Genomic DNA, 12,894 nt, shown 5'->3' with positions numbered 1-12,894 from the left:
TACCACAGTTCACCTCATCACCACCATTATCACAATCTTTTTCTCCATCACACCTCCAAGAGTTTGGAATACACTGAAGAGATCCGAGGCCACAGGCAAATTTATTGAGACCGCAGGTTCCAGTTTGGTCATCTGACAAAAAGTACAATCCAGAAAGTAATTTCTTCCAGTAAAGAGAAGATCAGCACATAGTTTAGAAAAGACCCTTTATACCAAATCAAGCCAAAGGGCACAAAAAAAGCTACTGTTCCTTTAGTTACAACAATAGTAAGAGGGCAAGACAGTTTACAAGACCACCCAATCTGTTCAGCTTTTTTTTAATATAAAAAAAACTTAGTCAGGCAGTATACCAAATGCACTAAGGACTAACACTAAATGCTACATAACATTTGATTGCGTCCATGTTAGGATGTCTCAAAGCATTTCATATGATACTTTAGAGTAAAACAACTATATCGTGGGAAAATGTGGCAGCCTATTTGCATACAGCAATGTTCCACATACAGCTATGAAGGGAATGACTGTTTGGGAGATTGTTGACCAGGACACCAGCAGAAATATGGTCTCCCTGCTCATATAGGGAAATGAGATCTTTACTGTCCACCTGAACAGGCAGACAGAACCTTGGCCTCATCTCAAGAACTACACCACCAGCACTGCATTGGAACACCAGCCTAGACTGAATGTAGACTACAGATGGGGGACTCAGATCCACAACACACAGAGGAAAAGCACAACATAAGAGGAAGAACTCCAAGAGGCTACAAGTTCAAAGATGCTCAGTTGCAATGAAACCCTGGTTATGCTGGATACAAACTGGGAAATGCAAGTAAGAAATGGGTACCTTTTCTGCATTGTTTTCCATGCTCCAACTGCACTCCAGGGGGACAAGCACAGGTGTACTTGAGGGTGTGAATATTGATCTGAGGAGCAGGGAGGCATAGGTATTCACAGCCTCCATTCTCCAGGGAGTCATTGCACCAGTTTCTGCCTGTAAAGCAATTTGAACAATCTCAGTATACAATTTGCAGCACCTCACCCATCATGCCATTTTTGCCAAATTAGTACAGGGTACTGAATATTAAGTGCACTGCTGGAAGCATTTATTTGATGTCAATCAATATTTGGGCTTTCAGTAAGAGCATTAGGAGCCAATTAACAATAAAAGAGTGAACAGCGATAAACACTAAAGGTCAATAATGTAGTGCCATAATACCGCTCCACTCCTGGGATGTGGGTGGAAGGAAAAGGAGTTGATTACTACAGCAGAACTATATCGTCTGTATAATTAAGTTAATCTTTAACTTGATCTTCATTGACCAATACATACAACTGCCCAGTAAATACAATCGAGCTCTGAGCAAGTTGACCAGAAACAAGTCACTCAAGTCGAACAGAATTAATATCTTACCAGATGGCTGTATTAGCTCATGATAAACAATAAGGTCCTGAGGCTCCTCAAGTTTGGAGGCTAAAGACCTTAGATTTCCTGTGAATTTATTGGTACTGTAGATGGCTTTATTCTGTCCATCAGTCCAGAAAATGTGATCCTAGAGAAATTTATAAGCTCAAGTTACTTAGGCCAAGAATCAGCTATTATTCCACAGCAGTCAATATACAACCAGGTACTCCAGACAACATTTTTCTTCATATATGACATACAAATATAGCATGGTCATGATTTAATATTAGTTTTCGGGCAAAAGGCACTGAATCTATTCAATATAGATTCCTTAATATTTAAATTTTGCTCTAATGAATCATTAGTTTATCTACAAAATAGTCATTACATGTCCCAGTAAAATTCTGTGAAATGCTCCGAGGTAAGACACAAGGTGATATAATCAAGCATCATTCTTATCTACGAGAATTATGCAATTTCAGAGAAGATTCACTATCGAGTAGATACAGGACACAATTTGTTCTTAATATTACAACCTTAGTTAGTTTGGTGTACACTACAAGTAAAATTTTAAACCTTGCTGTTTTACATTACTCGGGACAATAAAGAATTATCCATTCATTGAGCCAAAGATTTTTAACAAGGCCTGTAGTTTCCCACACTTAAAGACATAGATGTAGAGCTAGTATTGAATGCCTCCAACACTCTGTGGAGGAGCCATTACTCACAACTTCAGCAGAATTTGTCACAGTGAAGTATCAATGCCCTACCTCAAATATTGCAACTCCGTAAGGGTGAGCAAGGAACTCGTGTGACTGAAGCAGAGTTCTGCGATTGTACCCATTTAGCTCTATGCTGGACAGCGTGTGCAGCTTTGAGTCAACCCAATAGAGACGACCATTCACAAGATCTAGAAATAGTGATTTTTGTTAGCAGGCAGCTTATGCTGAACACTGGTCTTACTGTTGGTTTACTATATTCACTCACCAAGTGCTATTCCATTTGGCCGCTGGATGTCTGTGGTAACTAGAACATGGCGATTAACACCATTCATTCCAGCTTTCTCAATCTTTGCTGGTTCACCAAAGTCTGACCAGTAAATGAAGCTTTAAAAAAAAAAAGCAAAAAAAGTCTGTTAAATTGCTATTAATTAATATATTCAGATGAATGAGTGGAGCTATTGCATCAACATTAAGAGCCAACAGCATTTTCGACATGGTAATGCATTTTCTATTAGCCTGATGTAATGAGCCAAAAAAGTGGAATGAAGAATTGATGGGCTATTGTTAATATGGCTTCTATAGGCAAGATTTTCATTTTAGGTATAGACTGTAAAGTTATATTCTCTGTTTGTATGCCCTTCATTTTTGTTGTGCAATTCACCAAATTTAGTTGTAGAATCACTTTAGTAATATTCTACAAAATAATCTAAACAAGTCATGGAGCCACGTTAGGACATTTTAGGAGCAGAGGATACCATTCTTTCTATGAATGAGCACTGTCATTGCCAATATAATTCAATATTGAGACAGCACATGTATTCACCCCACCCCCCACTTTGAGTAAATTTCAAGTCTCACGCATCTGCAATCCCAGCAAGATCCAATATTAAATTGCACTACCCAAGTAGTGGATCAACTGCTACAGAAGCTGGTTCCCTTAGTTCAGTGTCAAAAAGAGTCGTCCTTTTAGTTCCATCAAAGGTAGCCACAGATATTGTTTTAGCGCTCTGATCGGTCCAGTAGATGTGCTTGTAGACCCAGTCCACAGCAATTCCCACAGGTGTTTGGACATCAACAATTTTGGAGATACCGTCCCATTTATCCATGGACAGACTATAAACAGAAGGAAACCATGGTAAGAGCATCGAGCAACTGCAGTACAACAAAACTTTGTCGATATGTTGAGGAACAAAGACATTGAAAATCAAAATGAGTTTAAGCACTAGTTGTGCACTTAAACCTAAAGAATGGGAAGGACTAATTTTTCTCTGGCTGATCTACATTTGCTCATAAGCAGCAGAGAGTTGTTTTTTTTGTGTGGGGGGGAAATTAAGTCATCTCATATTAGATCATACACTCATATTTCCCTCAGGATTTATTGCATCATGGAAGAGCACAGAAATGCTAGTACGAGAGCGTAGCTACTTTTACACCATTACTAATGATGCTCTCCCGTTCTTCTCCCTCACCAGGCTCTGTGATCCTATCATCCTCATTCTCACCCGACTTCAGTGGCTTCCCATCACACAGAGGATACAGTTCAAAATCCTGGTCCTCACCTTCAAAGTCCTCCATGGCCTTGCTCCCCCTCTGCGACCTCCTAACCCCCTACCATCCTGCTTGTTCCCTCCACTTAGTGGGCTCTGGCCTGCTTCACGCCCCCCACCCCACAATTGGTGGATGGGCCTTCTGGCACTCTGCCCCTACCCTCTGAAATTCCATCACTTAGTCCTCCCCCTCTTCCTTCAAGACCCAACTCAAGACCCTTCTCTTCAACCGTGCTTTCGATCAACCTGTTTCCCTCCCACCCTCCCCAATCCTGACCCTCAGCTCGGGTCTGAAACACTGACTGTCCAGGGCCTTGGAACGTCCTCCTGACCTGTAATTTTGTTCTTAAGCAACTTATACTTTGACAGATGAGTTACAGGAATGTTTGTATAGTTATCCATTAGAAAGAGGTTTATTGACCTATTCTGGTGTTGTGCATACACATGTACATCTATAATGGTGTAATAGTGCAAATCCAAATTGAATGCCTAAGAATTTTGTTTAAAGCAGATTTGCTTGCAGACCAAAAAACAAGTCAACAATTGTTGAAAAAAATTATTCAGGTTTTTTGCATCCTCAGTTTAAACCCATTATTTTTTTAGTTTGGTAAAGTGATATTAAGTTACAATTATTACTCTTAACAATATTAGCTTTATTGGGGGAAGATAGTTTTATGTCTTCCTGTTGGTGAGATATACCGGTGAAAAATGTTAGGATCTTCTCACTTCAGCCAGTCTGCTGACACCATTCAAATTGACAATTATTAGGACTGGGAAATATAGGCTATTGATGGGTTTTCCCATCTCTAGCTAGGGATATTGAGGTTAATTGTTAACCTTGCTCTTCTGTGCCTGGTGAAATTGACTAACTTATCACAGACTTGAGACTGAGCATAGAACATTAATGGCCTGTATCACTATTGAGGGAGGGTGAGCAAAAATAAAACAACAACTTGCACTTATATAGCACCATCCACACACAGGATAGTGTCTCGGAGCTTAGTTAATCTAAAATGAATCTTGGTTCTAAGTATAACACTCACTGGTCTTATATTCCATATTATATTATTGAGGAATTCATAGTATTACACTGTGCAATTATAGCTGAAATAAGCAAATTGTAACTCAAATTAGTTGTGTTGACTGTGCTTGGACATTGCAGTGATAGGTAAGTTCTGTGTGGGCTGTTTGACTGCCCTTTGAGGCACTAAGCTGACTATATATTAAAAAAAATTGGTCACTTCAATCCATGACTGCTTGTGGGACACTGCTGTGTGCAATTGGCTGCTGCGTTTCACCCACAAAATATACCGTCAATTCACTTTGCAGTATATTCTGTGAAGTGCTTTCAGACATCTCGCAGATGTGATAAGATGCTATATCAAATGCAAGGATTATTATTAGAGAATTTTAAGTTAGTATTTAACTTGCCTGAATATTGCCCGCTCTCCCAAGTCAGCCCAAAAGATTCTCTGTGCAACAATGTCAGCATCTACTGCCACAGCATTTCTCAGCTGGACAGCTACCTGGGTGTACTCTTTGTGGAGTAGTCCTATTTTCCTGATGTCATGGCGATTAGTGAAGATCAAATGCGCTTCTTTCCCTGCGTGCAAGATATATTCTCTTAACCCAAGATAACAGAACATTGGGGCAGGAAGGGGCGAGAGGAAATTAAATGGTCGACTACACTTCAAGACAAATCTCACCCAAAAAAGCAGTGGGGAATGCAAGATATTAAAGTTTAGTGTTCTCCGTTCAAGAAAATGAAACAATTTGAATATTGTGTCAACTAGGGCAAAATATCTGGTGAAGGTACAGGATAAAAGCTAGCCATAAGACTGACACATTTGCATTCAATTCAAACTCCCTGGTCACAAAGTAACATATTGCCAATTTACACACTGTGCATTTGCTAATTGTATTCTGAACAATTGGGACACAATAGAAGTTAACAGAGGGCATTCTCATCTATTCCCAAAGTTCCTGCTCTCATTTCTTACCTACTGCCTTGCAATCCCCATGAGCTGGATCCATGTGATATCCCTCACGACATTCACATTTATAACTTCCCTTTACGTTGATGCAAATTTGACTGCAGGTTCCAGGTTGTTGGCACTCATCAATATCTGAAGAGTCAGTAATATAGAATTAGAATCTTTTCACCAGAATGTTTCATCTTATTAACAGGTCAGTCAACTTACCACCACAAGTTTTCCCATCAACCAACTCAAAGCCAACAGGGCAGTCACACTTGTGTCCAATGATAAGATTGAGGCAGGTATGAGAGCAGCCGCCATTGCTCATCAAACATTCATTGACATCTAGAAAACAGGAAGATCCCACATTTCAGCACTTACTTTAGTAGCTGCTTAATTGAGGACGAGGTAGGGAGGAGAGGGCAGTACATGATGGAGTGTGAAGTGAAGGAAACACTCATTGAAAGCTATCTGAACACACTATCAGAAAGTACCATCATTTGGATGAGATGTCAACTTGATTCCCCGTCTGTTGCTGGTAGACATCAACATTCAACATGAATGGAGTAAGGAAATGACAATAAAATTATTTAAAGGATATTCTGAAATAATAATCCTTGCATTTGATATAGGGCCTTATCACATTGTTGAGGCGTCTCAAAACACTTCAGAGAATATAAAGACTAGATACTTTGTGCGCGAAACACAGCAGCCAATTGGGCACAGCAGTGTCCCATTAACAGTCATGGATTGAGTGACCAAATTATCGTCATTTTATTGGAGGGATTATTACCCCTGGAAAGTGATCCATCAATCAATCAACTCACAACTGGGTTCTTACTTACTGCTCGGTAAACAGGCGTGTGTGGAATCACGAAACACTGCAGTTAGAAGTTTCATGGCTGCCATTTATGGCAGCAAATATCGTGTTTACACATGAACTGCCTATTGTGAAATGGAAATGTTTGTTTGGTAGACATCTGATGCCTTGTCAAGGCTTACAACAATACTTGGAGCAAAATAGTTATCAGATCAAGGATGGTTAGAGAAGATACATTAGTTGGCAGCTTGGCAGAACAGCAAATGTATGACAAGGAGCAAACCCTCCCAGAACCCCCCCACCCCCAATGCTACATAAAAACTTGATACACCTGATATACCAACTTTTACTTTGGAGGATGTCTCAAAGAGCTTTACAGGATTTACTATATTAAGTGTAATAATAGCATTTGATATAGCAACTTATCATGTCCTCTAGACATCTCAAAGCGCTTCACAGATTATACTGTAAGGTGAATTGACTGTATATTTTGTGGGCTAAACCAGTAGCCAATTGCGCACAACAGTGTCCAACAAGCAGTTGTGGATTAAATGAGCAAATTATTATATTTTTTAAGCGTCTATTACTTGAAGGGTGAGTTATTGTTCTGTCACTTCTGGCTGTGTGATTTCATGTAGTGACTTTTGTAGGCAAAATTCCATTCCATATATGAACCAGAACAATGCTATCCGATGGCAGCTGTGAAACATGAACTACAGAATCAGGACATCCTTTTAGACTAATTTTAGAGTCATCCAAAAATATTTCTTTTTTGAAGTCAGTCGTGAAGTTGATGTACTCATGAAGTAAAAGTTGTGCGTCAGTTGAAAGAGAAGACTTGGATCTTTAAATATACCATCCTTTACCTTGAAGCATTTTTTTTACTCTAATTGGATGCAAGAAACTTCAATGATGTGGGATAGGGTTTCACACAGTAAGGCATCGATCACATTTAGTTGATGGATATTGGAACCCAGTACATGATTTTAGACAGAATCCAATGGAAGCATTTTGATGAGTGAAATGAAATCATACAGCAGAAGTGACAGAACAACAATTCGCCCTTCAAGCATTAACAGAAAGCAATATACATCTCAGGTGCAAATACCATATCATGTGAACAGTGTACATTTTAATCTGGATTAAGTCTCAGTCAAACAATGTTAGAAAAAGGCATTACCGCAGGTTTTGAGGGGCTCATCACTCCCATCTTTGCAGTCCTGATGGTGGTTACACACTTTGGTAAAGTGTATACATTCTCCACTTTGACATTTGAAGTCAGTTGGTCCTGTACATTCTATGCCTGCTGAAGAGAAAATGATTGATTAGGCTCAGTGAGCCTAGTGCAGGAAAGGAGGTGAGCTGTAGACTTCTGGATGCTCTGCAACCTGTGGAGGTAAGAATTGGGAAGTCCGGTGAGCGGAGAGTTGGCCTAGTCTAGCCTGGACATTTGAAAGCATGGATAAAGGTATTGGTGACCTTAGGGGAGAAGTAATGGAGAGGATGGGGGAAAGGCTAAATGGGTCAGAGCATGGATGTGGGGTTTAAAAGGACAATGGAGTCAAACAAGACACTGAGGTTCTGTCCTAGCTGTGAGGTGAAGTGTTCATATGCCAGATACCAGTTGAACATTCCCATATGTACACTTATCCAAGATTATCTGAATCTTGGAAACTCCTTGCCTCAATCTTGCCCATCTTCAAGTCACACCTGGATACTTTCCTCTTTGGCTGTGCCTTTGGTCATGTCCCCTCCCGGCTAGGCATCAAGATATGCTACTGTTAAGCACTTCGAGATCCTACCTGTGTGAAGAGCGCTATATGAACACAAGTTGTTGATTTATGCCATTACCATTGTTGCAGTTCTCATCACTGCCGTCACTGCAGTCCTGATATCCATTGCACTTCTTGTTTTCAGGAATACAGCTACCATCACTACACCTGAAGTGACCAGGTCCACACGTCTGAGCTAAAAGTTAAATGCATCACAATTAAGATTAAAATTGGCATGGACCTATTCTAAGTAATGTGCTAGGCGAATTAGGGTGCAATAATATTTCTAGAGGAGGACCAGAGTCATTTGATTGCAATAGTTATTCTTAATGGAGTGGTTCACCTTCTCGTTGAAGGCTTTGTAATCATTTTAGCTTATATCAGAATTTCCATTCTTCCATTAATTCAAATGGAAATTTTAAAGAGTAGGAATATTATATTTGTATTACAAATATGCGAAAGGTTATAGTTTGTGTGTATATGTGTGAATTCCCAATAGATGGTGAATGTGTATCATAAACAAACTTTCTTGCCTCAGCTTGGTCATGATAGCCTATCACAAGTCTAAATAAAGTCAGGAACTTGTGTGCTTTCACAGACATTAAGAAAGTTTATTTATTAACCAGTTAATTTCCAAGCAGTCACTTTCAAGGCCTTCCATGGTCTTGCCCGTCCTACATCTGATGTACTGACCCTCAAACAACCTGTCCACACCCTCCGCTCAGCAGATTCCGGCTTGGTCCAGGTCCCCAGCCTAACCCACCCTACCATCCACGGCCGAGCTTTCAGCTTCTCTGTCCCCACTCTTTGGAACTCCACCCCATAATCTCTTTGCCTTGCCCCCTCTCTTGCCTCCTTCAAGGCATGACTCAAGACCCTCCTTTTTAACCGTGCCTTCAGCTGCTCTCCTACCCCTTCTGGCCTCCCTCATCCCAATCCTGCCCCCCCACACTCGGGTCTGCATCCCTTACTGTTCAGCCTTGGGATGTACTCCTTGTAAGGCATGTGAAAGGTGCCTTACAAATGTAATTTTGTTGTTAATGTTAACTTATTTCTCGTCAGTGGGAACTGAAAGGAAATACATTAATCTCCACAATGGAAGAAGAGTTGATCAACTTACGACAGTGTTTCTCATCGCTTCCATCTTTGCAGTCCACATCTCCATCGCAGTACCACTGGCGATGGATACATTCGCCTGAACCACACTGGATCTCATTAAAAGAACAGTCCACGAGAGGTGGCAGCGTATGCCCACAACTTGTTGCAGTTTCATCAGACTCGTCCATGCAGTCGGCATTGTTATCACACACCCAGCTCAAGGGGATACACTCAGAATTCTTGCACTGAAACTCATGTGGACCACAGGAAGATGAATGACAGGTTTGTTCATCACTTCCATCACCACAGTCGTCCTCCCCATTGCAGACAAAGGTCTTGGAAACACACCGGCCACTGGAGCACGTGAACTCCAGGGGACTGCAAGTTATCTGACCTGAGAGATGGTAGAATCTTGTTAGATACAAGGTACAAAATAGTTACAATTTTAAAGTATAGTCTGTGAAGTACTTTGAGATATTATGACAAACAATTTATCAAAAGGGATTTGAAAGTGTAGATACAGAGAAACTATTTCCTCTGGTAGGGGAATCCAGAACAATGGGCATAATCTTAAAATTAGAGCTAGGCCATTTAGGAGTGAAATTAGGAGGCAGTTTTTCACCCAAATCGTAGTGGAAATCTGGAACTCTCTTTCCCAAAAGCCTGCAGATGCTGGATCCATTCATATTTTGAAGACCTAGATGGTTAGATAGTGAGATATTAAGGGATACCGGGTTAGGGAGGGTAATTAGACTCGAGGTACAGATCAGCCACGATCTTATAGAATGGGGGAAAAACAGGGGTCTGATTGGCCTACTCCTGTTTCTATGTAAAGATGCTATATCAAATGCAAGGATAATTAACATTGAGCTTTTATAGATTTTTCTCATGTACAATAGTATTGACATTTGCATTGAATGCACAGCTGGATTACAAATGCCACACTATGTACTTTGGTGTGAAGATCTTCACCAGTAAATATGGGTGCAATGTATGGAGTTTCTCAGAGAAAAATATTAAGCCTGGAGCCTAAAATAGTTTAAGTCATTTTTTTGTGCAACTTAATCACATTTTCTCTTTAACTCAATTTGTAATCAGATTTATAAGATTTAGAAAGAATCTGGCCAAAACTTGAACCTTAGGTCTGTATGGCTTATGCGGCATTACATAATTTTTAAAAATAATAACAGCATTTGATATAGTACCTTATTACATCTTCAAGATGTCTCAAAGCACTTCACAGAATATACTGTAAAGTGAATTGACTGTATATTTTGTGGGGCTTAAGGGGAACTGACAATTTATTTTTAACTCCCTTCCTTGAAAATTGTCTAGGATAGTTGCCAAACTAAAACGTACCACAATTAATCTCATCACTGCCATCATCACAGTCCTTTCTTCCATCACATTTCCACAAAATGGGAATACAATGAAGAGATCTTGGGCCACAGCTCATTTCATTGGCTGGACAAGTTTTACTGTCTGGGGAAGAAGAAAACAAAATCAATGTCTTTCCTTAACCCTTGAGTTGACAAAAATACTTATTCAGCACAGGTTGTGCACATCTCCACTTCCTCTTTGTGAGGGCAGATGAAACTCCTCAGATCAGAAGTACTGCAATACCAATCCCAAGCAATAGCAGGCTGAAGGCATAGCTGTTGCTAGGATCTCAAATCTTCCGTTAAGAGTCCCTAAATTATGAGTGAGATTTGGCTGTGGTCAGTGCACCACAAGTGAATCGCAACAGGGGAACTTATCTGGCAGGTGCTAACCCAAGGAGTAAACTTAGACCCCACATTATAATGAAGCATGCAATAAAAATACTTATTCAGCACAGGTTGTGCACAGAATACACAGAAGCTAGAAGTGTAACAAGTGAACTGAACTTCAGAGATACCATGAGTCAACCATGCTACAAGTGAACTAGCATGAGGAGGTTGGCCAAAAATGTAAAATAAGCAAAAATGCCATTAGAAGTACTAGGACTAGGTGGGAAACCTAAGGAAAGGACACAAGAAATGTGTTACACACACATGTTCTTTACCAACCCATCAGCTCCCTGTCCTCGGTAGACACTTGTCTGCTCCACATCTCCCACTGTGCCAACTCCACCATTGGCAGTCAGGCCTTCAGCCTTTCTGCCCCTACCCTCTGGAACTCCATCCTAGTGCCCCTCTGCCTCCATCCAAGGCCCATCTCAAGACCTTCCTCTTTGACTATGCCTTTAGTCACCTTTCCATCCCTTTTGCCCTCCACCCCTCTAGATTCCAATCCCCAGCTAGGGTGCAAACCTTCACTGTTCAGGGCCTTGGACTAGTCTCCCGATGTGAAAGTTGCTCTATAAATGCAATTTGTTGTTGTCTCATTTCTACCCCAAAATACTTACGACACACTTGCAGACTTTCATCAGATCCATCTTCACAGTCCGATGTACCATCACACACCCACTTAAGAGGGAGGCATTTTCCATTGTGGCACACAAAGTCAGATGGTCCGCAAGTAGTCTTAGCTGAGTAAACAGGAGAATATATTTTAAGATTCATGCAGGTGATCTTAATCTATCAGTTTAATATGAGGAACACAACCATCAAAGACAGTCTTCTTACACTGGACTTTTTGAAGTCATTTGATGGGATTTCCATCCTTACAATCCCCTTTGAATTACACTAGCAGCTGTACTCCAAGCTTATTAAGCCACTAAAGTTCATTCAATAAGGACACCTGCATCTAAAACAAAATGCAACTTTTGTAGGGTGAAGTCACTACATACGATACTAGACTAATACTCACTTTTTTAAAAAAAAGTTGGTGGGCAGAAGCATTATTGTACATCAACTGCAAGCATCTAAATTCTTACATACGCAAAACTAATTCCCCTCCTCCCAAAAAGTACCTAAAATTGCCAACATTTGTTCTCATTGGCATGCACACCCATGTTAGATTAGAGATAGTTGGATGTAAAGTTGAACTTCCCTCCACACCCCTTGGCTCTCAACTTTAAAAACATCCAGTTTCTTCGCTTAGGAAGATAGGAAACAGGAGGTCGTTCAACCCATCAGGTGTTCTAGATTTAGGGCTTGGTAAATTTCCCAGCAAAACATTTACTGCATCAGCTAGTGTTATGCTCAGCTCCCTGTCAACTTGCCAGTACAACTGGGCATTTTGCCCACAAAAATACAGTCAATCCACTTCACAACATATTCTGTGAAGCACTTTGAGATGTCTCAACAATGTAATAATGTGTTATATCAAATGCAAGGATTATTATTAATATTTATTATTCATTATCATCATCACTACATCTTGGCAATCTTGCCAAATCATAATATTCTGGGGAAGAAATGTCATCTTGAACCAGTTGGTAGCATACTCACCTCTGGGGTCTGAAAGCAATGGGTTCAAGTACCACATTAAAATCAATCTAGTCCAACACTGCAGTGACCGGAACTCCCATTCAAATCTACTTCCTGAACCATTCTTAGTCACCTTCCCTCCTCCCAACACCCACCGTGTCCAGCATCATCTTAAGCTCAGCGAGAGGCACCACATCTTTATAT

General features: G+C 40.4%; 1 protein-coding gene across 1 annotated transcript in view; it reads right to left on the bottom strand.

The window, feature by feature from the left end:
* The window catches only part of LOC103178095 (low-density lipoprotein receptor-related protein 1-like), a 43,861-nt gene that overhangs the window by 22,951 nt on the left and 8,016 nt on the right, over positions 1–12,894 (bottom strand). Inside the window, exons 3-16 of the mRNA XM_042346809.1 lie at positions 11,724–11,846; positions 10,697–10,819; positions 9,360–9,731; positions 8,319–8,435; positions 7,648–7,770; positions 5,873–5,992; positions 5,672–5,797; positions 5,103–5,274; positions 3,025–3,237; positions 2,390–2,508; positions 2,173–2,312; positions 1,412–1,550; positions 845–991; positions 4–132 (exon numbers count right to left, since the gene is read on the bottom strand). Of these exons, the coding sequence (XP_042202743.1) occupies positions 4–132; positions 845–991; positions 1,412–1,550; positions 2,173–2,312; positions 2,390–2,508; positions 3,025–3,237; positions 5,103–5,274; positions 5,672–5,797; positions 5,873–5,992; positions 7,648–7,770; positions 8,319–8,435; positions 9,360–9,731; positions 10,697–10,819; positions 11,724–11,846 (2,163 nt within the window). The remainder of the gene's footprint in view (positions 1–3; positions 133–844; positions 992–1,411; positions 1,551–2,172; positions 2,313–2,389; positions 2,509–3,024; positions 3,238–5,102; positions 5,275–5,671; positions 5,798–5,872; positions 5,993–7,647; positions 7,771–8,318; positions 8,436–9,359; positions 9,732–10,696; positions 10,820–11,723; positions 11,847–12,894) is intronic.

The sequence above is a fragment of the Callorhinchus milii genome, unplaced genomic scaffold (genome assembly GCF_018977255.1).
Source record: "Callorhinchus milii isolate IMCB2004 unplaced genomic scaffold, IMCB_Cmil_1.0 Scaffold1, whole genome shotgun sequence".
Classification (NCBI taxonomy): domain Eukaryota; kingdom Metazoa; phylum Chordata; class Chondrichthyes; order Chimaeriformes; family Callorhinchidae; genus Callorhinchus; species Callorhinchus milii.
The sequence above is the reverse complement of the archived record's forward strand: the minus strand, read 5'-3'. Positions and strand labels throughout refer to the sequence as shown.